Here is a 20,629-nt window from a genome sequence, read left to right as displayed (position 1 = left end):
CCTGACTGCTGGTGCAGCCGTGGGCAGGTACGGCACGGCCCGAAGTGCCAACTGTGCTGTGCCGGCCCGAGTGCCTCAGGTCGTGCCTAGCCCGTGCCTGGGCTAGGCCATGCCAGGCGGGCCTTATGGCCATCTATATTATAGCCCATGAAAGCTTTGGGTTTAGAGAACCGACGTTCCCGTCCCCCGAGGGAAAATGTATACCTGAGGTCCCTCATATCATGTTGCCAAGTTACAAAATCATTTTTGAACCAAAAATATCAAATATATATATCATCTCTCAACTTACAAAACCAAATCACTCTAGGTCCTTAGACGGTTTTACCCCACGTGATAATCGAGTCAACACGTAACCCACGTGAGCCCCACATGTCGACGACTACTTCCCTCCTCTCTCCACCTCTCTTCCTCCCAAATCCTTCTCCCCTCCAGTAGCCAGCCATGGCCACAGTCACGCGCGGGGTACTCCTCAAGTTAGTTCAGGCGATGCACACCGACAACCGTGTCGCCAAGGACCACCGCTCCCCATCATCCTCGCCCTCGCCGCCTCCATCACCCACTCCCTCTGGCCCTCTAACGACTAACTCCTCCAGCTCTTCGACGGCCTCCACTCCACCTATGTCCAGCCCTCCGTTGTTGACGCCCTTATCTCCGTGCGTTCGCACCTTGTTGGCCACCTTGTCCACCTCGAACGCCTCCAGTTCGCCTGCTCGGTGCTCCACGCCGTTGGGATCCGCCCTGTCCCATCCTTATCGGCAACCCGAATGCCAGCTTCCCCGTCTCCATGACCGATCAAGCTCGGTGACGACGTCGTCGCCATGCTCTTCTCTGCTGGCCACTACTCTTCTCCATGCCCATCGTTGCCAGCAAGGGCCATCGTCGGCCGCTGGCCATACGCGTCACGCCGGCCCTTCTCCTCGTCGGCCACAGTGGTGCCAGAGGAGCAGCGCCAGCGAGCCACCGCGATTTGGAGGAAAAGGGAGGGGGATACGGGAGGAAGAGAGGCGGAGAGAGGAGGGAAGTAGTTGCTGACATGTGGGGCCACGTGGGTCTCACACTGTATCAGCTACCACGTTGGACAAAGCTGAAGACAAAACTGCCTAAAGATTTAGAGTGACTTGGTTTTGTACGTTGAGATATGATATATATCTGGATTTTTTTATGCAGGGATGATTTTGTAACTCCACGACAAGTATACTATTTCCTCCCCCGAAAGGTTCAGGCCTGCATATCTGTTGTAGGCCTATACATTAAGCCCAGTTGTCCTACGAAGGCTAACACAAATTTCTACTTTGTTCGTTCCGGTAGTTTTGAGTGAGCTGATCAGAACGCATTTTGTATAGAAGTTTTTTATGCGGAATTTTTTTTAAAAAAATAAAAAACGATAATATTAAATTAATCACATGTTAATTTTTTTTACCGGTTAAAAACTCTGTCAATCTGCTGATTTGAAATCAGCTTAAGTGTAATTGTGTAAGTGGTTAAGAATTAGACTGATCTCTCAAGTAAAATATGGCGACATATCTGTACAAAAAAGATTTGTTAGCTTATTTGGTCATAACTAAATTTTAATTTTTAAAACCTAGTTTGAGAATTGATTTGGTGGGTTTTATAGAATTAGTCTAATACAGATGTAAAAATTTACCCATATTTTTTTTTGTTTCATTCAACTTCTACAGCTTCTCAAGGTCATGCAATCACAATGATAAACTGTATTAGTGAGACTGGAGAATTACTGTTCAGGTTATCGACATCATGACAGGTACCCCATAACGAAAATGCCATGGTCTGATTTATGGCACGGAGCATCATTCAAGCAGAAGGGAAGATCACTTCACATACAGAAGTAACAGAACACACATCGTTAGAGATGATTCATTCTAGCCACAGTTATAGATATGCTGATTGTTCAGAAAATATTGTAGTAAGCAAAAACATCTATTTACACATCTGTAAGGCATTGCGTTTTATTGGAAATTCAAGACCCACACGCTCTCATTCTTCAGTAATGGTGGACAGGACAGAAATTTCAGACAGCAGCAGCACAGCACAAGGTTGACCATCCAGATGAACATTTCAGATGGCAAATGCCCACTTGTAACCGTGGACAACCCGGAAGCCTAGTGCTCTCCATGTAATTGCAGCAAAGGTTTCTAGGTCATCATACCATATGCTTCTGACGATTTATACGGTTTTAGTATTGCGAGGACCAATCCGCAGCGCTGCCGACTCTAGGAATGCTGCTATCCTTCTTCGCCTTCGCGTCGACCGTGTACGTTGTGCCGCATACCTCCCCCTTGCTGTCGAGCCTCGGCACTGGTTTCACCTCATTCATAGGGTGTTCGTAGCTCTGCAGTCCTCCGGATGTGGTGAAGAAGAAACCTGATGAAGCCATTACACGTCAGGTGTTGATAAAAGAGGCATAGTTCCAGGCCTTGAGAATTGATGTGATATTGTTGATTGGTTGATTAAGCTTATCATTCATTACCTTTAGGGAATGGTGCAGAGGATTTTCCACAAGCCTTATTCACAATTTCGTCATCATCAGAAACCACAAGACGGCTGTCAGGATCAACTCCCCAATAAAATGGAACGCTACCATCAGCATCCTGCAAGAAGATCGACTTAGCTATCAATTCATCTGTCAACAACTCAATGCTACGAATCACAACAGACGACGACCGGAACAAATGAAAGAACATATAGTACATTGGTGCAATATGTTGACATAGTGACATCTGATAAGTTACGTGCGTATCACGAAAATTCCTTCTAGCAAAAACAGACGGAATGTGATTTCGTGATGCATCAACTTGCATCTTGTTGAGATGTCAGCCGACAATCTTCAGGATTTGAAATCTCAACACTTATAAAGTGGTTCTGCCCTGCAGCTAACCAGGAACAGGGCAGTCTAGTATTTGTCAAAGATGCATCAACTTGCATCTTGTTGAGATGTCAGCCGACAATCTTCAGGATTTGAAATCTCAACACTTATAAAGTGGTTCTGCCCTGCAGCTAACCAGGAACAGGGCAGTCTAGTATTTGTCAAGCAAGAAATTATATATATATGTATGTATATATATATGGGTAAATTAACTAGTGCTACATGGAGTATGGGCTCCAAGATTCAAATTGAGTATATACCCAATTTGAATGAGTATGAACTTTTTTTAAATGTTTAGATAGATATGAACATTAACTTCTTTACTAACAAGTTCAAACAAGTTTGAACTGAGTTTGAACTTTTTTTTTGTTAGATTTTGGTTCTAGGTATATAACATCCAAACATATAATTCGTTAGGTATGTAATAATGAATTGTGAAATAAAGTTGAGTTTGAGTTGTTTTGCTGTTAGGTATTTGTATGAATCAAATTCATATACCTAGATATATACTCACAATTTGAAAATTTTTAAAAATTTGAGAGAATTTGTGTGTTTTATACCTTGGAGCCCGGGCACCATGGAGTCCCATATGGGTATACATATACTCCATGGTGCCCGGGCTCCAAGGTATAAAACACACAAATTCTCTCAAATTTTTAAAAATTTTCAAATTGTGAGTATATATCTAGGTATATGAATTTGATTCATACAAATACCTAACAGCAAAACAACTCAAACTCAACTTTATTTCACAATTCATTATTACATACCTAACGAATTATATGTTTGGATGTTATATACCTAGAACCAAAATCTAACAAAAAAAAAGTTCAAACTCAGTTCAAACTTGTTTGAACTTATTAGTAAAGAAGTTAATGTTCATATCTAAACATTTAAAAAAATTTCATACTCATTCAAATTGGGTATATACTCAATTTGAATCTTGGAGCCCATACTCCATGTAGAACCAATTAATTTACCTATGTGTGTGTGTGTGTGTGTGTGTGTGTGTGTGTGTGTGTGTGTGTGTTCTGAATATAGATTTAGGATGGAACCAACAGGTATAGTACGTTGAAACTGTTGAATGATCATCCATTTATGTGATTTATCCAAAGAAGGCATTATCTGAACATTTATGACGATCTAATCCAAAGAAATGTTATCTGAAATGTGCAATTATATGTATTGCCACCTTGAGGAAGCTGATGTACTGCGCATAATTCCAATACCAATCCAAATGCATCTCAAAAGGAGATTCACAAGATCTATTAAACGCCTAATAAAGCCTATAAATTGGATTAGAACAGTCGATTAGGATACTGGTAATGCAACAATAAAAATCTAGCTTGTCCACCCATAAACAGAGAAATGGAAACATATATAACATGATTGAATTAATCGCTGAGACTGAAATTCACTTACGGTGGCCATGAAGACGGAGTTGTTGGAGCAATCGTAGAGCACGAACGCGAACTTGCCGTTGATGTCTCTGACGACTTGATCCGCAGGGTAAGGTCCCCTGTCTCTCAATGTCCTGTAAGCCTCGATGATGATGTTGATCTCGGTGGAGCCCTTGTTGTGCAACCCGTACTGCTGCTTCAGCACCGCGATGTTCTCGATCGTGCCTTGGAACAGGCAGAATATCTCGTCCATCGCCGCGAACAACCTAATCAACCACAAATCAGGAGACGAAACGCGCCACGGATTTGGAAACGAGAACGCACGAGGTGGGGGGGATCGAGCGAGCGGGTCACCTGGGGAGGAGGGGGCTCTGGCCGTGGGAGGAGTAGGCGAGGGAGTTGGCGCCGCCGGGGCCGAGGGCGACGGTTACGGCGCCGGGGCGCGCGTCGCGGAACCTCTCGGCGAGCCCCGCCGCGCCGTCCCCCGCCGCCCCGGGATGCCGGAGCCCCTCAGGGCTCGGCGCCACCGCCCGATCGAACACCGCCAGCATCCCTTCTCTCCCTCACAACGCAGCCCGCCTCGCGTCGCGTCGCGCGCTCTCCCGATCCGATCGTCCGCCACCCCCCGCGCGCAGTGCACGACAGGTGTTCGTCCGCGGGAGAGCTATATACGGAAGGCGTGTGGCGGTAAGGACGGTGGCGACGCGAAGGATCGAGACGGATCCACACGTCGCTACAAAGCGCCTGTGGCTGTGGGCTGTGACGACCACCGCACTCGTAGCCGTAGGGCGCGAAAATGGATAGGCACACGACGAGGAAGGAGGTGACTGACTGACGGTGAAGACCTTGAGAAAAGTGGAGGTGTCATCCGGCCAGCTCTATAAGATGGTGGACATGATCTAGATTTGAAGCCTCACCTCTTATAATTATTTTATACTAGGTGATTAGGTTTTTTCCTAGTATTCGCATCTGACGGTGAATACCAGGGTTCACACAATCACACTTCACAGTCCCTTGCGGACCAAAATCCGTCGCCAGCGTATCATAGGATTTCGTGGAATTCATTGATTACCCAACAAAAGTTGATGTAATTCAAATAAATTTTATAAAAAAGTTAAAAAAATAATTTGAGTTTTTTAATTTGATGAAAAATATGTGTTTTCAACCCGATCCGAAAAGTATAATAAATACGAGAACAAACCTCTTATTCCTAACAGGTGGGCCTCAAATGAAAAAAGAAAAGGAAAAGATGAAGAGGGGGAGGCATGAGGGGCCCTTCAGAAATGGCCGAACCGTGGTGTGCAAGAGCAATATGGGCTTGTTTCGTTTTCCAACCATTGTAAATTTTTCCGATCAAAGAGAAAAAAAAGAACTTCATCCGTCCTAAAATATAAGAAGTTTTAAAGTTGGACATAGTTATTAAGAAAGTATGTAGAAGTGAATTATAGGGGTTGTAATTGAATGAGTAGTGAAGGTAGGTGAGAAAAGTGAATGGTGCAAGATTGTGATTGGTTGGGAAGACAATGTTGATGGAGAAGTTGTTATATTTTGGAACAAATCATGGGAGCTAAAAGTTGTTATATTTTAAGACGAAGGGAGTAACTTTGTAAATTTTGACATTAGTAAAATGTCTCTCTTAGCTGTATGACAACCTTAGCCTTAGGCATGTGGTTAATGTTGGCCATGGCCAATACGTTGGATGAGTACTTGAGTAGCGTACGTGGAGTAGCAATCTGGCATCCTAGATAATGCTAGATCTCTCGTGATAATCCTTTATAAGTTGGGAAGAATGCCTCATCATATATCAGACCGTTCTTCAGGAAGAGATTTAGCTGAATCACGAGAACACAAGGTGTTTGCAGAACTAACAAAGAAAAACAAAAATTAAAAACTGAAAATGGTTTAACATCATGTTTGAAAAAAATTGTAGGTCAGACTATTATTGCGGATTATTTACTCGAATAGAGAGACAAATTTAACAAATTTAGACAGACTCAACAAAATATATAGCATGAAATAAGTGGTCTAAAAATACAGTGAAAAGTGTTTTTTTAGAAAACATATGTTTAGAGATGTAGATCAAATAATTAATCTAGCAAAATAATTGAAAATAACTAAGTTTGGCCTACTTTGATTCAGATTATTGAGCGAAAAAATATCTACTCGATTATAATGATAAATTAAATATTTTAAAAAATATACTTAAGAAATGTTCTTTTTATCTGCTACATCTAACTATTATCCTGATTATTTCTTCCCGCATTAAAAAAAATACATTTCTTAGATCCTTATTGTAAGTTATTACCTCTATCCTAAAATATAACTACATCCGTTCAAAAAAAATAGCAATTTTTAGCTATAAATCTAAACAGACAACTGTTTCATATTCATAATTAGAAATATTTATATTGTGGGAACGAAGGAATATTTGTTAGTTTTATTTATCAAAATGTTTATTTTATATAGCTGTAGTTTATATATATAATCTAATATGATAATTCGATCAATATATGTTTTATAAACTGTGTGACGGTATGTCACCAGATCTCAATTGAAGGCCAAGTAAACCCTATCGGTACTGAATACCGAGGACTATTTTAGAACATAAGATTATAAACGAATTGAAATTTCTAGTCGATGTGTTTACTTCTCTTGTATACTTTCAATTGTCGGTTGAAATTTCAATGCTCCCATTCGAAATTTCAGAAAAAAAACGATCGGTACTTGACACAAGATCGACCAAAACAGGGAATTTGAATTCAGGTTTTGGTCTACAAAATTTGTTCGAAATTTGTCGATTTTCGATCGGATTTCATGAAAAGTATACAACCCCAACGTCCGCATGGAAGGTGCATGGTATTAGAATTGTGAAACTTTGAATCCAACCCTACAAAACTCTCCAAATAGTACTAGTATCTTCTTGGAATCTTGGTAGGTTTAAAAATCCTGTACTTGAGTTTGGGGAAAAATACCAAATCCCTAATCCTCCCTTGCCCGGTTCGGATTGGTGGTCCACAACCCCAGATCGGAATCGGATCCCTCCCCTCGACAAGTCGACGCATCTATATAAATCGATCGCAAATTCCCCACCACGAATCATCACTGAATTTTAGAAATTAGAGCAGAGCAAGAGCAATACTACTCCACTTGGGGGGTTGTTCTCCGATGGCTAGGACTAGGAGCAACAAAGATCGGCGGCGACGGCGAGCCTGCGGCGAGGACCGCCTCAGCGCTCTCCCGGACGACCTGCTCCACCTCATCCTGCGCCGCCTCGACACCCGCGACGCGCTCGCCACCGCCGCGCTGTCAAGGCGCTGGGCGGCCGTCCCGCGCGAGCTCCCCGCCCTCGATTTCCGAGTCACCGACCTGCTGCCGCCGCGCTACCGCCGGTGCCTTGCCATCCGCGGCAAGGCCAGGAGGTCGGTCACCGCGCGCGAGGAATGCGCGAGGCTAGACGCCGCCACCGGGCGGTACGAGCGCCGCGCCATGCGCGCCATGGCCGGCTCCGTCAGGGCCCTCTTGGCGGCTCGCCGGCGTGCGACCAGGCTGTCGCTGGAGGTGTTCGACTTCGACGCCTCCCCCTGCATCAACCAGCTGGTCGTCACCGCCGTCGATTCCTGGGGCGTCACGGACCTCGAGGTGTTCGCCGTGCCGACGGGGCCGATCATGCACCCGCCGCCGGTCTACAGCTTCCCCCTTCGCCGCATCAGCCGCGACCCCGGCGCGTCGCGGCTGCGGAGGCTCAAGCTTCGCAACTGCCTGCCCCCTCCGCTGCAGGGGTTTGGCTCGCTCGCCACTCTCGTCCTGCAAGGATTGCCGTGCTCGACGCGGCCCGCCGTGTACCAGGGCGTGGTCGCCGCGTGCCCGCAGCTGCAATCCCTGCATCTCAGCTCCTGCAGGTCCCGGAAATTCGGGTGCCCGCTCACCTTGGACGCGCCGATGTCGCGGATCAGGGAGCTCGTCGTCGACGGCGGCTACATGGCGGTCGAGATCAGGTCGCTCCCCATGCTGGAGAGCCTCGCCAGCAATGGAGACGCCGTGTTTCTGACGCACCCCGACGCCGCGCCGTGCCTCCAGCGCGTGAGCCTCGAGCACGCCATTGGCTCCCTGCAAGGGGACGAGCTGTTCCCGGCCATAGAGCGCAGGAGGCTGCGCTTCTTGATCCCCAGCATCAGGGAGTTCCTCCAGAACGCCAATGGCATCACCGATCTCGTCACCGGGCCGTACATGTGGATCTTGTTCTTGCCGACGAGCCCTTTCGCCCCGATGCCCAAGCTGCGGCGGCTCCTCGTCGCCGACGTGCCTCCATCCTGGGACGCATCGTGGCCACGCCTCCTCGTCGAGGCGGCGCCATTGCTGGAGACCCTCCATGTCCACCATCACAGCGAAGAGGAGGTGGTGCAGCCGGGCCATGGCCGAACTCGGCTTCGCGGCACCGCCATTTGAAGGAGCTGGTGGTGATGGGCTTCCGGAGCGCGGAGAGGCGGCATGTCCAGCTCGTGAGGTTCGCCATGGAGGCGTCGACGTCGGCGCTGCGCCGCGTCGCGCTGTACAAGCGTGGGCACGTCGAGCACAAGGGCCCCGGCGCCTGGGAGGCCGCGGCGGCGAGAGACGACGCGTGGAGCGACGAGGAGAGGCGCGGCGTCCTGGAGCAGATCACGGAGGGGATGTGCTGCTCGACAGGCCAAGTACAAGTCATCCTCGGATGAGCTCATCACGCGATGTTGCAAGCGCACAAACCCTAAAATCCTCTCATCTCCGATCGCCGGCTACGCCGCTCCGGTAAATGCGGCGAGGCCTCGCTTCACCTCAACCACCTCCGCCCTCCCACCGTTTTGCCTTAATTTTGTATATATTTCTCGTGCTGTTGCAACCTGCAAGGGATTGAGATCCTCTATACAATGAAGCGTGAATTTGTCACTAACATATGAACCCAGTAATCATCGGATCCACATGTCAGTAATAAATGCACGATACAGACGTATAGTTGACTGAAGAAGATCCTAATCCACAAGTGGACCGGAGGGGGGGAGTGTTACGTCCTCTTAATTTCTTGCTAGTCTAAGACAAGAAAATTTCTGACTAATCAATCATTCAGTGAGTAGTACTAGTAAATTCTTTTTTACTACCCTCCATCCTAACTATAAGAAATTTTGGACAAATGAGACACTTCATAATATTTCGAATCGGGACAAAAAAATCTATCACTAAAAAAATATCTAATCCATCCAAAATCTCTTATATTTTAGGATGAAAAATATCTCATCAATCTAAAATCCCTTATATTTTAATATGGATGGAGTAGTATCATACTAATGACAAGTCAATTAAGCAACTATATACATAGACTAAAGTCAAAACGTCTTATGACCTGAATCGGATGGAGTACCTTTAGCTAGTACTTTGCTCAACTGGATAGCGGGTAAATGGTGATGTTTTTATTATGTTTAATGCTCGGTAAGTATAATTTGGTCCACTCACAATCATAGTTTGAAAAGGTCCGATTTATTCTGGTGAACTTCCACGGTAGTCCAATTTAGTGCATAAACTCAAACCGAATATTCTGGTGAACTTCCACGGTAATCTTTACAAATTACCCTTATTTAATATGAAATGGTTTTATCCTAAGTGACACTGGTAGATAGATACGTACAAAATTTTAGAAAAAGTTATAGCGGCCCACGTACCAGTCATTATCCATTTCTTCTCATTCATAATTCCTCTCTCTATCCCCTGCTCTGTCAGTGGCACAATCGTGTGCGTATGGAGGTGGGAACGGATAAGTGAGTTTATTGTTCGCTTAGTACTAGTTTTAGTTATTATATTTTCTAAATTTTATATTAGTGAGTGCGAAATGGACTATGAAATGAAATGAGTTTAATATTGTGCGTGTAGCGGTTTTTATTTACGGTTCAACTGTTACGCGCTTAAGTACGTTGTTTTCCGCATGTGGGGTCCTTTCATATTTCCCCCCCTTGGCCTAATTTCTCTTCCTAATGGGCCTTGTAGGCTAATCATGCCGCTTTGGCCCGAATCGGTCTGTGCTGACACTGCCTCCCGAGCCTGAAACGGAACCGTAGACATGAGCTCGGTTCGGCTCGTTTTATGGCTCGCAAGCCTTTCCATGGAATCACCTCTTCAAGCATAAGCTTCAAATAGCTCATCTGCGAGGAATGAAATTGCACGATTAATATCACCTTTCATGTTAAAATCGGACGATTTCGCCCTTTCCAGATTCGGTTGTTTGATTGAGAGAAGAGATCCAGTTTACAGAGGAGATGCCAGGGGCGGTGGCTGTTCAAGGCTAAGGAGGAAGGCTTGATTTCTTTATAAAAAAAAAGAGATAAGATCCGATTATCAAACCAAAGGAAATTGCCAACAAGAGTAGCTTAAAAAGCACCTAGTTACCGAGGTGCTAAGGAGTGCCTCTATTGCTCTACGCGGGGCAACCCAACTTTAGGTTGTGGAACGAAAACACAATCGCGTAGCACATAAACATACTCCGAAATGAAGCAAAACTATACATCATTACAACGCACAACTGCATTTAGTTAGACTGTTATATGTACATACAGCACCCTCAAGTCCACTGTCGAAGTACCATACATTCAGATCCAAAACTAATTCCACAAAGCTGAACAGAATACGATGGTAATTATTGCGGCAATAGTATGTACAGCTGATGCTACCATAAGATCATCACCATGGGGGAGGAGACCTACTCAAATTGATCATCCTCAAAGCGGATAAGTATAATGACAAGCTTGATTAACAAGTACTCAAGGGTCGTTGGAGCTGCAGCAAGATCAGACCAGAGCTACTACTGTGGCGATTTGGTGCTGCTTGAGTTGAGGTAGCCCATCTTTTGAGACAGCAAGTTCATATCATCTATAGCGGGGTTCCTGGTATCCTCATCGAGCCCACCCTCGTGCAGCAGGTCCTCCCAGAAATCCTCATTTAACTCTCCGTTAGATGGCTTGATTTTCCCGTGTTCAGAGCTACTGGAAGCAACATCTTGTTGCGCCTTGCCTCCATTGGCCTCAACAGATGAACTTTCAAGATCTGATGGAACACCATTGAAAAGTGAATCCACTGGATCATGTGGTTCAAACATTACCTGTGACACTTGCTCGGGGCTAGAACCGGTACCCATGCTATCAAGTTCAGGTCCCTGGTCAATGCGGCGCCTTCTTTTCTTTGAGACGAACTCTTCAAGCTCCTTCCTCATCTCACTCTGGGAGAACAGCTGGCGTATGAACTCAGGATTATGCATAACTCGTGCCAAGAATGCCATCATGTGCTGTTGCTTTTGCTCGGTACCTTGTAGCTTCTGTTCCATAGCTTGCAGGTCTGACTTTGTGTTTTGCTGCTCCTGCCTCAGCTTCACCACTTCAGCCATCAACAGATGTTTGTCCCTCTTCAACTGATCAATCTCTCCCTCATATCCGAAGTGCCCTACCTCAAGGAATGAGCCAAGAGATTGCTGACTTGGAGATGAATTCGGAGGTTTCCGACGCTTTATGCTTTTAAGGAGATGCTTCTGTCCTCTCAGAAAACCCTCATTTGCAAATTCCCACTTGTCAGGATCCACCTTCCTGAAGCCCTGCCAAAAGTAACCGATACATCAGAAATTGGAAAGAACATTCAATTCAACAGGGTGAATATGTTTTCTTATTTGTCTAAATCATTTTAGATCAACAGTAGCAAGAACAAAGGTAGAACTGAATTAAGAATGCATGCTATTTACCTCTTTATGACAATTTTCAGTTCACTTGACACATTTATCATTTTGCATAGTTTCAGTTCTTCACTTTATTTGTCAACTTTCCTCTTCACTCTTCATCCTTTAACATTGTTTTGAGGAAGAGAACAAAATGCATTCATCATTATCCAGTATCAACTAGAGGATCTAATGCCTTTGGTAGAAGAAGATTTCACTCAAAATATGCAGGTGGTAGCCTGAATGGGAAGAATAACACTTCAATGGGGTCAAGTCAACAACATAATGGGACATTAAGTTGGTTAATATACACAAAACTCTCTAAGTCTCAACAGGTTCAAGAAAATAAAATATAGAGAGGCCATATCGTAAGTAAAAAATCAACAAACTGTACAAGCTCATCTTGTCCCTAGAAATGTAAGATTCGAGATGTACAGCACTATAGTAGATTGTGTTATCATATGTTGCTCATGAATGATCTTCAAGGCTAACAAGTTTTTAGGACAACTAGAGCATTCCGCATCACTGACTTTTTCAATTTTTGGCCAAATATTGGCAACACAGAAGATCAAACAACATTCAATTATGTTGCTTAGGATTTCCTAAATTTTTGGCCTACTATTCAGAATATGTATTATGTTTGAGTAATGATGAGATTTCAAAAGAAAAAAATGGTGTTCTAAAGTTATTATGTAATGTTCCAAACTGATACTCCATTTAAATGGATTCAGTTATGTTGCTTAGGATTTTTCCTCACAAACTTTGGTTGCACTAATTCCAGGATCTTCTATTATCTACTTCACAAAAGAAAAGCAGCACACAAACAATCATGCTATAGGCTAGTTCTTCCTAAACTTATCTGTAATGCCTTACCATGTCAAAATGAATGTCCACTTAACCGTTTATCCGAGTGCCCATCATCAAGCCAATTGATTAAGTAGTATAACAAAGAATCATTTATAATTATCAAGTCCTTAAACTACTACCAACTCCCTGATTATTTCTAACACATCAGGGTTTAGCATAGATTTGATTGGGTTCTATGTAAGCAGATGATCGAGCAGGTGACTTACATAGGTATTGAGCTGCCGGACGAAGCTGGAGAAGTTGTTGTGCTTGAAGTACCTCGGCAGCAGCACGTTCCCAAAGAGGTGAGGATCCCACACCACGAAGCTGTTGTTGGTGGCGCTCCACGACACGACGGCGTCCGTGGTCGGGTCATCCACCATGTCGTACGTCTTGGTGAGGAACGGCGGTGGGCCGCCGTCGGCGAGCCCGTCCATCGGCCTCGGCGGCTGGCCATTCGCCACGCCCGTCGACGGCCCGCTCTCCACCTTCACCGGGTTCACCACTCGGTAGTTCATGGCAGCTCAGAACCTCACCTCAATCAAGAACTACCAACTAGAGCCACACGAACCAAGAATTTGCTCATCCAGCACCAGCAAACAATGGTGGAATTTAAAGCACAGATCGCCAAGCAAGGTAGCAATCAGCCTGTCACGGCTTAGGCGTGACGAAATCAAGTCGCGTAGGCGGCAGCAAGAAGAACAAGATGCAGCGAATCAGGCGAGCGCAATCTAATCCTGTGAACACACGCTTCACCCCATCACGAGCTCTCGCGCACCTAACAGCAGCAGCGGAAGCAAATCAAGCAAAGAGGAGGCGGACACCGACGTGCTCGTGCATCTGAAAGGAACCCGACAGAATCAGAAAGCGCACACCGCGTGATCAATTCATCCCCCCCGCCGACGAAGGATTCAGGCGAGATCGCAGCTCGCTGCTCGCGGCAAAGCACGAACTCTCGGGGAGATTTGAGGACGACGAGGAGGAGGAGGAGGAGGAGGAGGCAGCACCCGACCACCTGAAGCTGACGAGGAGAGCTTCGAGCTCAGGAGATTAGCCCCTATTTGGAAAGGAAGCTTCTAGAAGCCTAGGCGTAGGAGAAAGGAAAGGAGAGCTCGCTCGCTTCTGGAAGCAGTGGAATTGGGGATTTTTCCTCCTCCGCCGCGACACAGGGAGGAGGAGATAACGAAGACGAGACGACGACATACGTGTCGGGCTCCGATTGGGCCGAGGTAGAAACGCGGAGTCGGCCCATCTAACCGTATAATGGGCCTGGACTGGATCACCCGATTCCTCCGGCCCATATACCCGTATAACTGTACGATGCCGTATACCGTATATACCTTTTATTTTTTTTTGAAACCGTAGCCAAGCTAAGCTGGAGTTATATTAAGGAGAATAAAAGGCATTTACAATATCACTAAGGGAGGTGAAAGAGAGAAAAAAACAAAAGAAACAGGAAGAAAAATAGAAAAAAAACACACACTAAATGAAAATATAAGCGGATACCGTATATACCTTACCCACGAAGGAAATATGTTTGACTTGGACTTCGAGAGAGCAATTAAATTAAAACAAATTGAAATTCGATCGCATCGTGCTTGGTGGTTGCGTTGGTCTTCGTCTTCTCTCCTCCTCCTCATCTTCATCTTCTTCTCCCCAATCGGCGGCGCCGCCGCGGAGGAATCGCGGATTGCGTCATCTTCTCCTCCTCCTCCGCCTCGGCCTCCGCTTCCAATCCCCGTCGTCGTCGGGTCACCGGAGCCAAACCCTAGAGGCTAGAGGAAGAGGGAAGCCATGTTCGGGAAGGGGCATGATCTCGAGGCCGGCGGCTCGTCGGAGCCGCTGTACCCGGGGATGGTGGAGAGCCCCGACCTGAGGTGGGCGCTCATCCACAAGATCTACGTCATCCTCTCCGTGCAGCTCGCGATGACGGCGGCCGTGGCGGCCTTCGTCGTCAAGGTCCGCGGCGTCTCGGAGTTCTTCGTCTCCTCCAACGCCGGATTCGCCCTCTACATCTTCCTCCTCTTCCTGCCCCTCATCGGTAGGGTTCAATTCACTCTCTGTTCTGTTTTATTTTGGGATTGTATCAGTCGAATTTCCTCGAATTTGTGCCCTAATTGGCATGATTTGATTACTCTGTGTGTATAGTGTTGTGCCCTCTGCGCTACTACCACCAGAAGCATCCGGTGAACTTGCTGTTGCTCGGCCTCTTCACGGTTGCCATCAGCTTCGCCGTCGGCATGACATGTGCCTACACCAGCGGTAATCCTATCGTCCTTCACTTGTTCATTTCTGTGAATCAATCATGTTTACATCTGCGTGTGGTATAACTCATTACGTTTTTCTAGTCTAATTGAGTATCTGAACCACTTCTGTGGGTTGGTTCTTGGTTTCCATGAAAGAAGGTCGCTGCCTGCCTGCCTGCATTAGGAATCTGAAGCTCCTTGTTCCATCAAACATATACTAACATTGCTAAATATGTTGGCGTTTTTTTTATTCATTTTTTTTCATTTGTTCAGTTGAGTATCCATAACAATTATGCAAGATTATGCTTGATTTTGAAGAATGGAATCACTCTTTACATTTTGAATATGTCCTATGATCTCCACCACAAGTAAATAGCTTGATGCTTTTGGTATGTGATGCGCTACAAACCATGCAGGGCAGTAGCATGTCGATGTGGCTCTTTCGTACATAGACTTGTTCCCTAATAAATGACATGCTGAATTCTTCCCTCTGTAGTTCCATCTGTTTATTGCTTTGCCTTTCCTTAAGGTTCATCTTATTATACATATAATGTTTTCTGATAGCTGCTTTGGTTGTCTTCAAGCCTACAAGTTCTGCTTGATCTGATATCTGAGCCCTGTAATGGAGTCCCACGCACCTATGGTTTAGAAGTAGATTAATCGTAGTGAGAAGAATGCTGAGATGAGAGTAGTTTCATGATACCTTTTACATTCCATGTTTGAACCTGACCTCTGTAATAACTGAACAAATAATAGAGACATGATCTGCCTCTTTAACCCAAAAAAGAAGTTATGTGATGAATTATAACTATGTCAATTTTATTTAGACTAATAGGCCAGTAGGAGGTTTAACTAATTGTGATTCTTCCTGTTATCATGCATGTTTGTCTGCCTCGTTTTTATGTGCTGCAGGGGATCAATCTTTATTACTCTTCATTATGATCAGTCTTTATTATCTTCCTTGTTTAACTAATTGTATAGGTTCTCTATCGAGGAATTGATTGTGATAAGTTCTGTGAACAGGAAAAGTCATTTTTGAGGCGGCAGCTCTCACTGCAGTGGTGGTGATCAGCTTGACAGCATACACTTTCTGGGCTGCAAAGAGAGGCCATGACTTCAATTTCCTCGGCCCCTTCCTGTTTTCTGCTGTGATGGTGCTGATTTTATTTTCACTGATCCAGGTTGGATGGCTGCACCCTTAGTCCCTCCTATCTTATAAACCATCTATTGTTCTTGAGATGTTCATTGTAAACATCTATTGCTTGTTGATTTGTCCTTGATACTGATTGCATTTCTGCTCTGCAGATATTCTTCCCATTGGGCAAGATCTCTGAAATGATATATGGCGGACTGGCATCGCTCGTCTTCTCTGGATACATCATCTACGACACGGACAATATCATCAAGCGCTACACTTACGATGAGTATGTCTGGGCTGCTGTCTCGCTCTACCTCGACGTGATCAACCTCTTCTTAGCTCTGCTGCGAGTGTTGAGGGCAGCTGATAACTAGTTCATCAAGGCTAGTCTCTACCCTGCACATAACGAATGTCCGTGGATTCCTGTACCCTGATTAAGCATCACGCTTTTGTTGATTCTGCTGTAAATTCTTGCTTAGTGGATCCTGGAGACTTTTTATGGAACCGCATAATTGAATTTGTTAGCTATATTTCAACAAATAAATGCAATTGTTGCCTTGCTTCTTTGCTCGCTGAAAACCTGATTGCGTAACATTTATACTCAAATTCGTTACTTCATAGAGTTGTTGCCTGAATAACTAGAGAAAAAAGTACCTGACCGAATACTATTGAAGCTCTCCAAATGCCAGCACAAAGATGTCAGTTTGATGAACAGGGGAAGACTTTGTAAGTTGACAATTTACTTCATAAATAAACAAAAAATAAGGCCAGTACTATACCCTACAATAGAACCACTGGAAGTTGCCGCATTGAATAAAATACAGTTCAACTGAAGTGCCATGTGGAGGAATATAGCAGAGCAGCGTGTCACGGACAAACCAAATCACAGTATCACACCGATGCTAGCACTTGATACAAGAGTGTGTTTGGGGATACAAATGAAGAAATATAATCAGTGACTAGGAATAATCAGAACAAAGATCAGAGAAAAGAGAGCCAGATGTTGGGAAAGATGAGGAGAGAGTCGGAGGAGAAAGAAGACGGTTTCATCAATTCTGTTCAATCCCCCTTTTGCTGTAGTATTGCTTTGTTTTGTAACCAGTCTGATTGAGCCTAGAGCTAGCCAATTGATTCACAAATAAAGCCTAGCTGATCATGTACATATCCGTGATCAGCTGGGCTTCATAGATCATAGTGTAGTGGTAAGAGTTAGGTCCGTTCGTTTCTTCTGTAAGAAGTGGATGAAAATATAGATACTCATGGCACGCTTTTCAAACTGCTAAACGGTGTGTTTCGTGCGAAACCTTTCTATATAAAAATTGTTCTAAAATATCAGATTAATCCATTTTCAAGTTTGTAATAATTAAAACCCAATTAGTCATACATTATTACCACATCGTTTTGCGTGAAGCACTTACTCCCTCCATCCTAAAAAAGACAAACCCTGGTTTCCATGCCCAACGTTTGACTGTTCGTTTTATTTGAAAAATTTTTTAAAAAAAATTAAAAAGACAAGTCACGCATAAAATATTAATCATGTTTTATCATCTAACAACAATGAAAATATGAATTATAAAAATATTTCATATAAGACGGACAGTCAAAGTTGGACACGCAAACCCAGGGTTTGCCTTTTTTTTTGGGACGGAGGGAGTAATCTTTATCTTCAGGAGATTCAAACACCACCTTTGGTGTGTGGTTTCAACCTCGAAATCCAATGTTCACTCCATGTCCGTGACACAAGGGTTGGCATCCTCCGGTGGTGGCATGGCGGGGACGGACTCACGGACAGCGGCAACTGGCCAAGTCGTCGGCGGACGGTGGCCGCGCGCCGGCGGTGTCGACTCGCACAATGCGGCGGCGGACGAGGGAAGACGAGCCCGACTGTCGAGCCGCACGTACGCGGGAAGGCGCGCAGTGACGGCAACGGTGACCCCACATGTCAGAGACTCGACGGGTGGCGCCCGGGGGGGGGGGGGGGGGGGGTACTCCCCATGGCGAACACGAGGAAATTAAAGCCGTCTCGACGAGACGTAGACGCGCGCCAAGAATAGCAGCAAAGCCTCGCCGCCATCTCTCTCCACCACCCAAAATTTCTAAAAGACGCCGCGCGTTTTCTCACCAACCGCACACATCAACCACCACAGGCTGACGCCCGCGCCGGCCACAGCTAGCACGTACGCCGCCGCCGCCGCCGCCGCCGTCGTCGTCGTCGTCTCCGATCGATCGACGAACCGAGGCACCAGCAGCACGGAGCTAGGAGGGTAGCGATCGAGACATGGGGAAGCATGGCAAGTGCGACGTGGAGGCGTGCTACCCGGGCGGGGCGCCGGGCGGCGGGATGTACCCGTACATGATCGAGAACCCGCAGCTCCGGTGGGCGTTCATCCGCAAGGTGTACGTGATCGTGTCGGTGCAGCTGCTGGTGACCGTCGCCGTCGCCGGCGCGGTGAACCTCGTCGAGCCCATCAAGACCTTCTTCCAGGCTCGCACGCCGGAGGTCCTCGTCGCCTACGTCATCATCATCATCTCCCCCCTCATCAGTACGCAGCTGCTCATCCTCTCTCCTTCTTCTTCTTTTCTTTCTTTCGATTACATGACAAACACACACGCACACATCACTACACATGTAATATCGTACTCACACCCCCGCGAATACGCCTCCTAATACACGCTAAAAAGAGGGAAACTATATGTACATTCCTAATTTTACTAAAATTCTGCTGAAATATCATCGGCGTGTGTACAATATTCGTTGTTTATTAATTCGGTTGATCATTGCAGCGACCAACTAATTAGATTTTTATTGATGTATTTAATTCAGTGATGCTGCCGATGATCTACTTCCGTAACAAGCATCCGATCAACCTCTTCTTCCTCCTCCTCTTCACCATCTGTATTAGCTTCTCCGTCGGCCTGGGTTGCCTCTCCAAGAATGGTACAAACGAATTTGAATAATTTCATACTAACAATATTATTTGTATTGTTATTGCTGTGATGATAGACGAGATTAAGATTTCTCATCTCAAGTAATTTTTGTGATATCAGGGACAGTGATATTTCAGGCGGCGGGAATGACGGCGGCGATAGTGATCGGACTGACCTGCTACACGTTCTGGGCCGCCAAGAGAGGCTACGACTTCGAGTTCCTCGGCCCATTCCTCTTCGCTGCCACGCTCGTCCTCTTCCTCTACGCCATAATCACGGTAAGCGTGATCTATCTAATCATGTAGTATTTGAAAAAAAAGAGTTCGAATCAGGTGAACTAATTTACTGAACTTCCCTTTTACTTTATATGTCCTAAATTATAAGGCCTATACTTTTTTTAAACGGTCTTCAATAACATACTTTGACCAATATTTTATTTCATTCTATGATCCGATAAATATGAAATTAGCATCACATCAAAATATGAATCTAATGATAAAAGATGCATAATACTTAGTATAGATATAGTTAGTATAATTATTAGTCAAAAGCTACCGAGTTTAATTTTTCTTAAAAAAGGAGCGTCCTATAATTTAGGACGAAGGGAGTATTAAGTATTAAGTGCTAAACTAAGATTAATTTGTAAGAAAGAAATGCTATTTTTGGGACGGTGTACTAAGTACTAGCTTTGATAATAAAGTTTATAAAAAAAATTAGTAACATCTACAACACCAAATTAGTTTTATTTAGTATAACATCAAATATATTTGGATAATATGTTCGTTTTGCGTTGAAAATATTACTGTACTTTTCTACAGACAATCAAACTTAAAAAATGACTAAAAAGATATAAAAACGATATATACCATGAAAAGGAGCGAGAAAGTTGAAGAAGGTTGAGAAATTGGCATGCATACAGATCTTTTTGCCGATGGGGAGAACGGGGAAGTTGGTGTACGGGTGCGTGGCGGCGCTGATCTTCTCCGGGTTCATTATCTACGACACGGACAACCTCATCAAGCGATACACCTACGACGAGTACGTGGCCGCCGCCATCACGCTCTACCTCGACATCATCAACCTCTTCATGGCCCTCGTCACGGCGCTCCAGGCCGCCGATGGGTAGTAGAACAAGTTTGCCAACCACATTGGGCTGCAGGATGAAGCTGGATCGAAATGTGATTTCTAGTACTTTTTTTTAAACACAAGACAGTGTATGTAAAGATAGGGTTAAACAACTCCTTTGTGATTGGGCATTAACAAGCAAGCATTGCCAGTCCAAACTGTAGTTTGAATCATCTTGTCATGACATAGCAAATTGACCGAATGACCACAAGTTTGGTTCCCAGTTAACTAAGACAGGCAAACAAACACAAGCTAAACATATGCAACAGTTGCTGTGACGCAGATCGATCGATCTAACAAGTACCACCACAACTCCAAATATGAATTTCTTAAGAAACATGT

At 45.0% G+C, this 20,629-nt stretch overlaps 4 protein-coding genes and 1 pseudogene across 4 annotated transcripts; 3 read left to right on the top strand and 2 right to left on the bottom strand.

Moving 5' to 3' along the window:
- Positions 1–1,847: 1,847 nt before the first annotated feature.
- Positions 1,848–5,027, bottom strand: LOC127765604 (stem-specific protein TSJT1-like). Its single transcript, XM_052290542.1, has 4 exons — positions 4,639–5,027; positions 4,307–4,550; positions 2,489–2,609; positions 1,848–2,382 (listed from the first exon to the last, which is right to left on the bottom strand). Exons 1-4 carry the CDS (start codon positions 4,833–4,835, stop codon positions 2,195–2,197), a joined length of 750 nt encoding a protein of 249 aa, XP_052146502.1. The 5' UTR covers positions 4,836–5,027; the 3' UTR covers positions 1,848–2,194.
- A 2,130-nt stretch (positions 5,028–7,157) lies between these two features.
- On the top strand, positions 7,158–9,221 carry LOC127768033 (uncharacterized; annotated as a pseudogene).
- Positions 9,222–10,792: 1,571 nt separating this feature from the next.
- Positions 10,793–14,022, bottom strand: LOC127768034 (heat stress transcription factor A-2e). The gene is made up of 2 exons (XM_052293546.1): positions 13,078–14,022; positions 10,793–11,887 (listed from the first exon to the last, which is right to left on the bottom strand). The coding sequence occupies exons 1-2, from the start codon at positions 13,366–13,368 to the stop codon at positions 11,105–11,107; spliced, it is 1,074 nt and encodes a 357-aa protein (XP_052149506.1). The 5' UTR covers positions 13,369–14,022; the 3' UTR covers positions 10,793–11,104.
- A 418-nt stretch (positions 14,023–14,440) lies between these two features.
- Positions 14,441–16,798, top strand: LOC127768036 (protein LIFEGUARD 2-like). The gene is made up of 4 exons (XM_052293548.1): positions 14,441–14,891; positions 14,999–15,112; positions 16,120–16,277; positions 16,402–16,798. The coding sequence occupies exons 1-4, from the start codon at positions 14,645–14,647 to the stop codon at positions 16,606–16,608; spliced, it is 726 nt and encodes a 241-aa protein (XP_052149508.1). The 5' UTR covers positions 14,441–14,644; the 3' UTR covers positions 16,609–16,798.
- A 1,521-nt stretch (positions 16,799–18,319) lies between these two features.
- Positions 18,320–20,440, top strand: LOC127768035 (protein LIFEGUARD 4-like). The gene is made up of 4 exons (XM_052293547.1): positions 18,320–18,777; positions 19,059–19,172; positions 19,283–19,440; positions 20,082–20,440. Exons 1-4 carry the CDS (start codon positions 18,513–18,515, stop codon positions 20,286–20,288), a joined length of 744 nt encoding a protein of 247 aa, XP_052149507.1. The 5' UTR covers positions 18,320–18,512; the 3' UTR covers positions 20,289–20,440.
- The last annotated feature ends 189 nt before the right edge of the window (positions 20,441–20,629 follow it).

This window comes from Oryza glaberrima, chromosome 3, assembly GCF_000147395.1.
Source record: "Oryza glaberrima chromosome 3, OglaRS2, whole genome shotgun sequence".
Classification (NCBI taxonomy): domain Eukaryota; kingdom Viridiplantae; phylum Streptophyta; class Magnoliopsida; order Poales; family Poaceae; genus Oryza; species Oryza glaberrima.
This window is presented reverse-complemented; position numbering and strand designations above follow the sequence as displayed.

Bases quoted from the DNA above. Each gene is read 5' to 3' on its own strand.
- LOC127765604 (XM_052290542.1), bottom strand. From the start codon at position 4,835: ATGCTGGCGGTGTTCGATCGGGCGGTGGCGCCGAGCCCTGAGGGGCTC. The intron at 4,551-4,638 runs GTGACCCGCTCG...GTGGTTGATTAG, and splicing joins CAGAGCCCCCTCCTCCCCAG to GTTGTTCGCGGCGATGGACG. The intron at 2,610-4,306 runs GTAAGTGAATTT...ATCTTCTTGCAG, and splicing joins ACTCCGTCTTCATGGCCACC to GATGCTGATGGTAGCGTTCC.
- LOC127768034 (XM_052293546.1), bottom strand. From the start codon at position 13,368: ATGAACTACCGAGTGGTGAACCCGGTGAAGGTGGAGAGCGGGCCGTCG. The intron at 11,888-13,077 runs GTAAGTCACCTG...TACTTTTGGCAG, and splicing joins TCCGGCAGCTCAATACCTAT to GGCTTCAGGAAGGTGGATCC.
- LOC127768036 (XM_052293548.1), top strand. From the start codon at position 14,645: ATGTTCGGGAAGGGGCATGATCTCGAGGCCGGCGGCTCGTCGGAGCCG. The intron at 14,892-14,998 runs GTAGGGTTCAAT...CTGTGTGTATAG, and splicing joins CCTCTTCCTGCCCCTCATCG to TGTTGTGCCCTCTGCGCTAC. The intron at 16,278-16,401 runs GTTGGATGGCTG...TCTGCTCTGCAG, and splicing joins TTTTATTTTCACTGATCCAG to ATATTCTTCCCATTGGGCAA.
- LOC127768035 (XM_052293547.1), top strand. From the start codon at position 18,513: ATGGGGAAGCATGGCAAGTGCGACGTGGAGGCGTGCTACCCGGGCGGG. The intron at 18,778-19,058 runs GTACGCAGCTGC...TATTTAATTCAG, and splicing joins CATCATCTCCCCCCTCATCA to TGATGCTGCCGATGATCTAC. The intron at 19,173-19,282 runs GTACAAACGAAT...TTGTGATATCAG, and splicing joins GGGTTGCCTCTCCAAGAATG to GGACAGTGATATTTCAGGCG.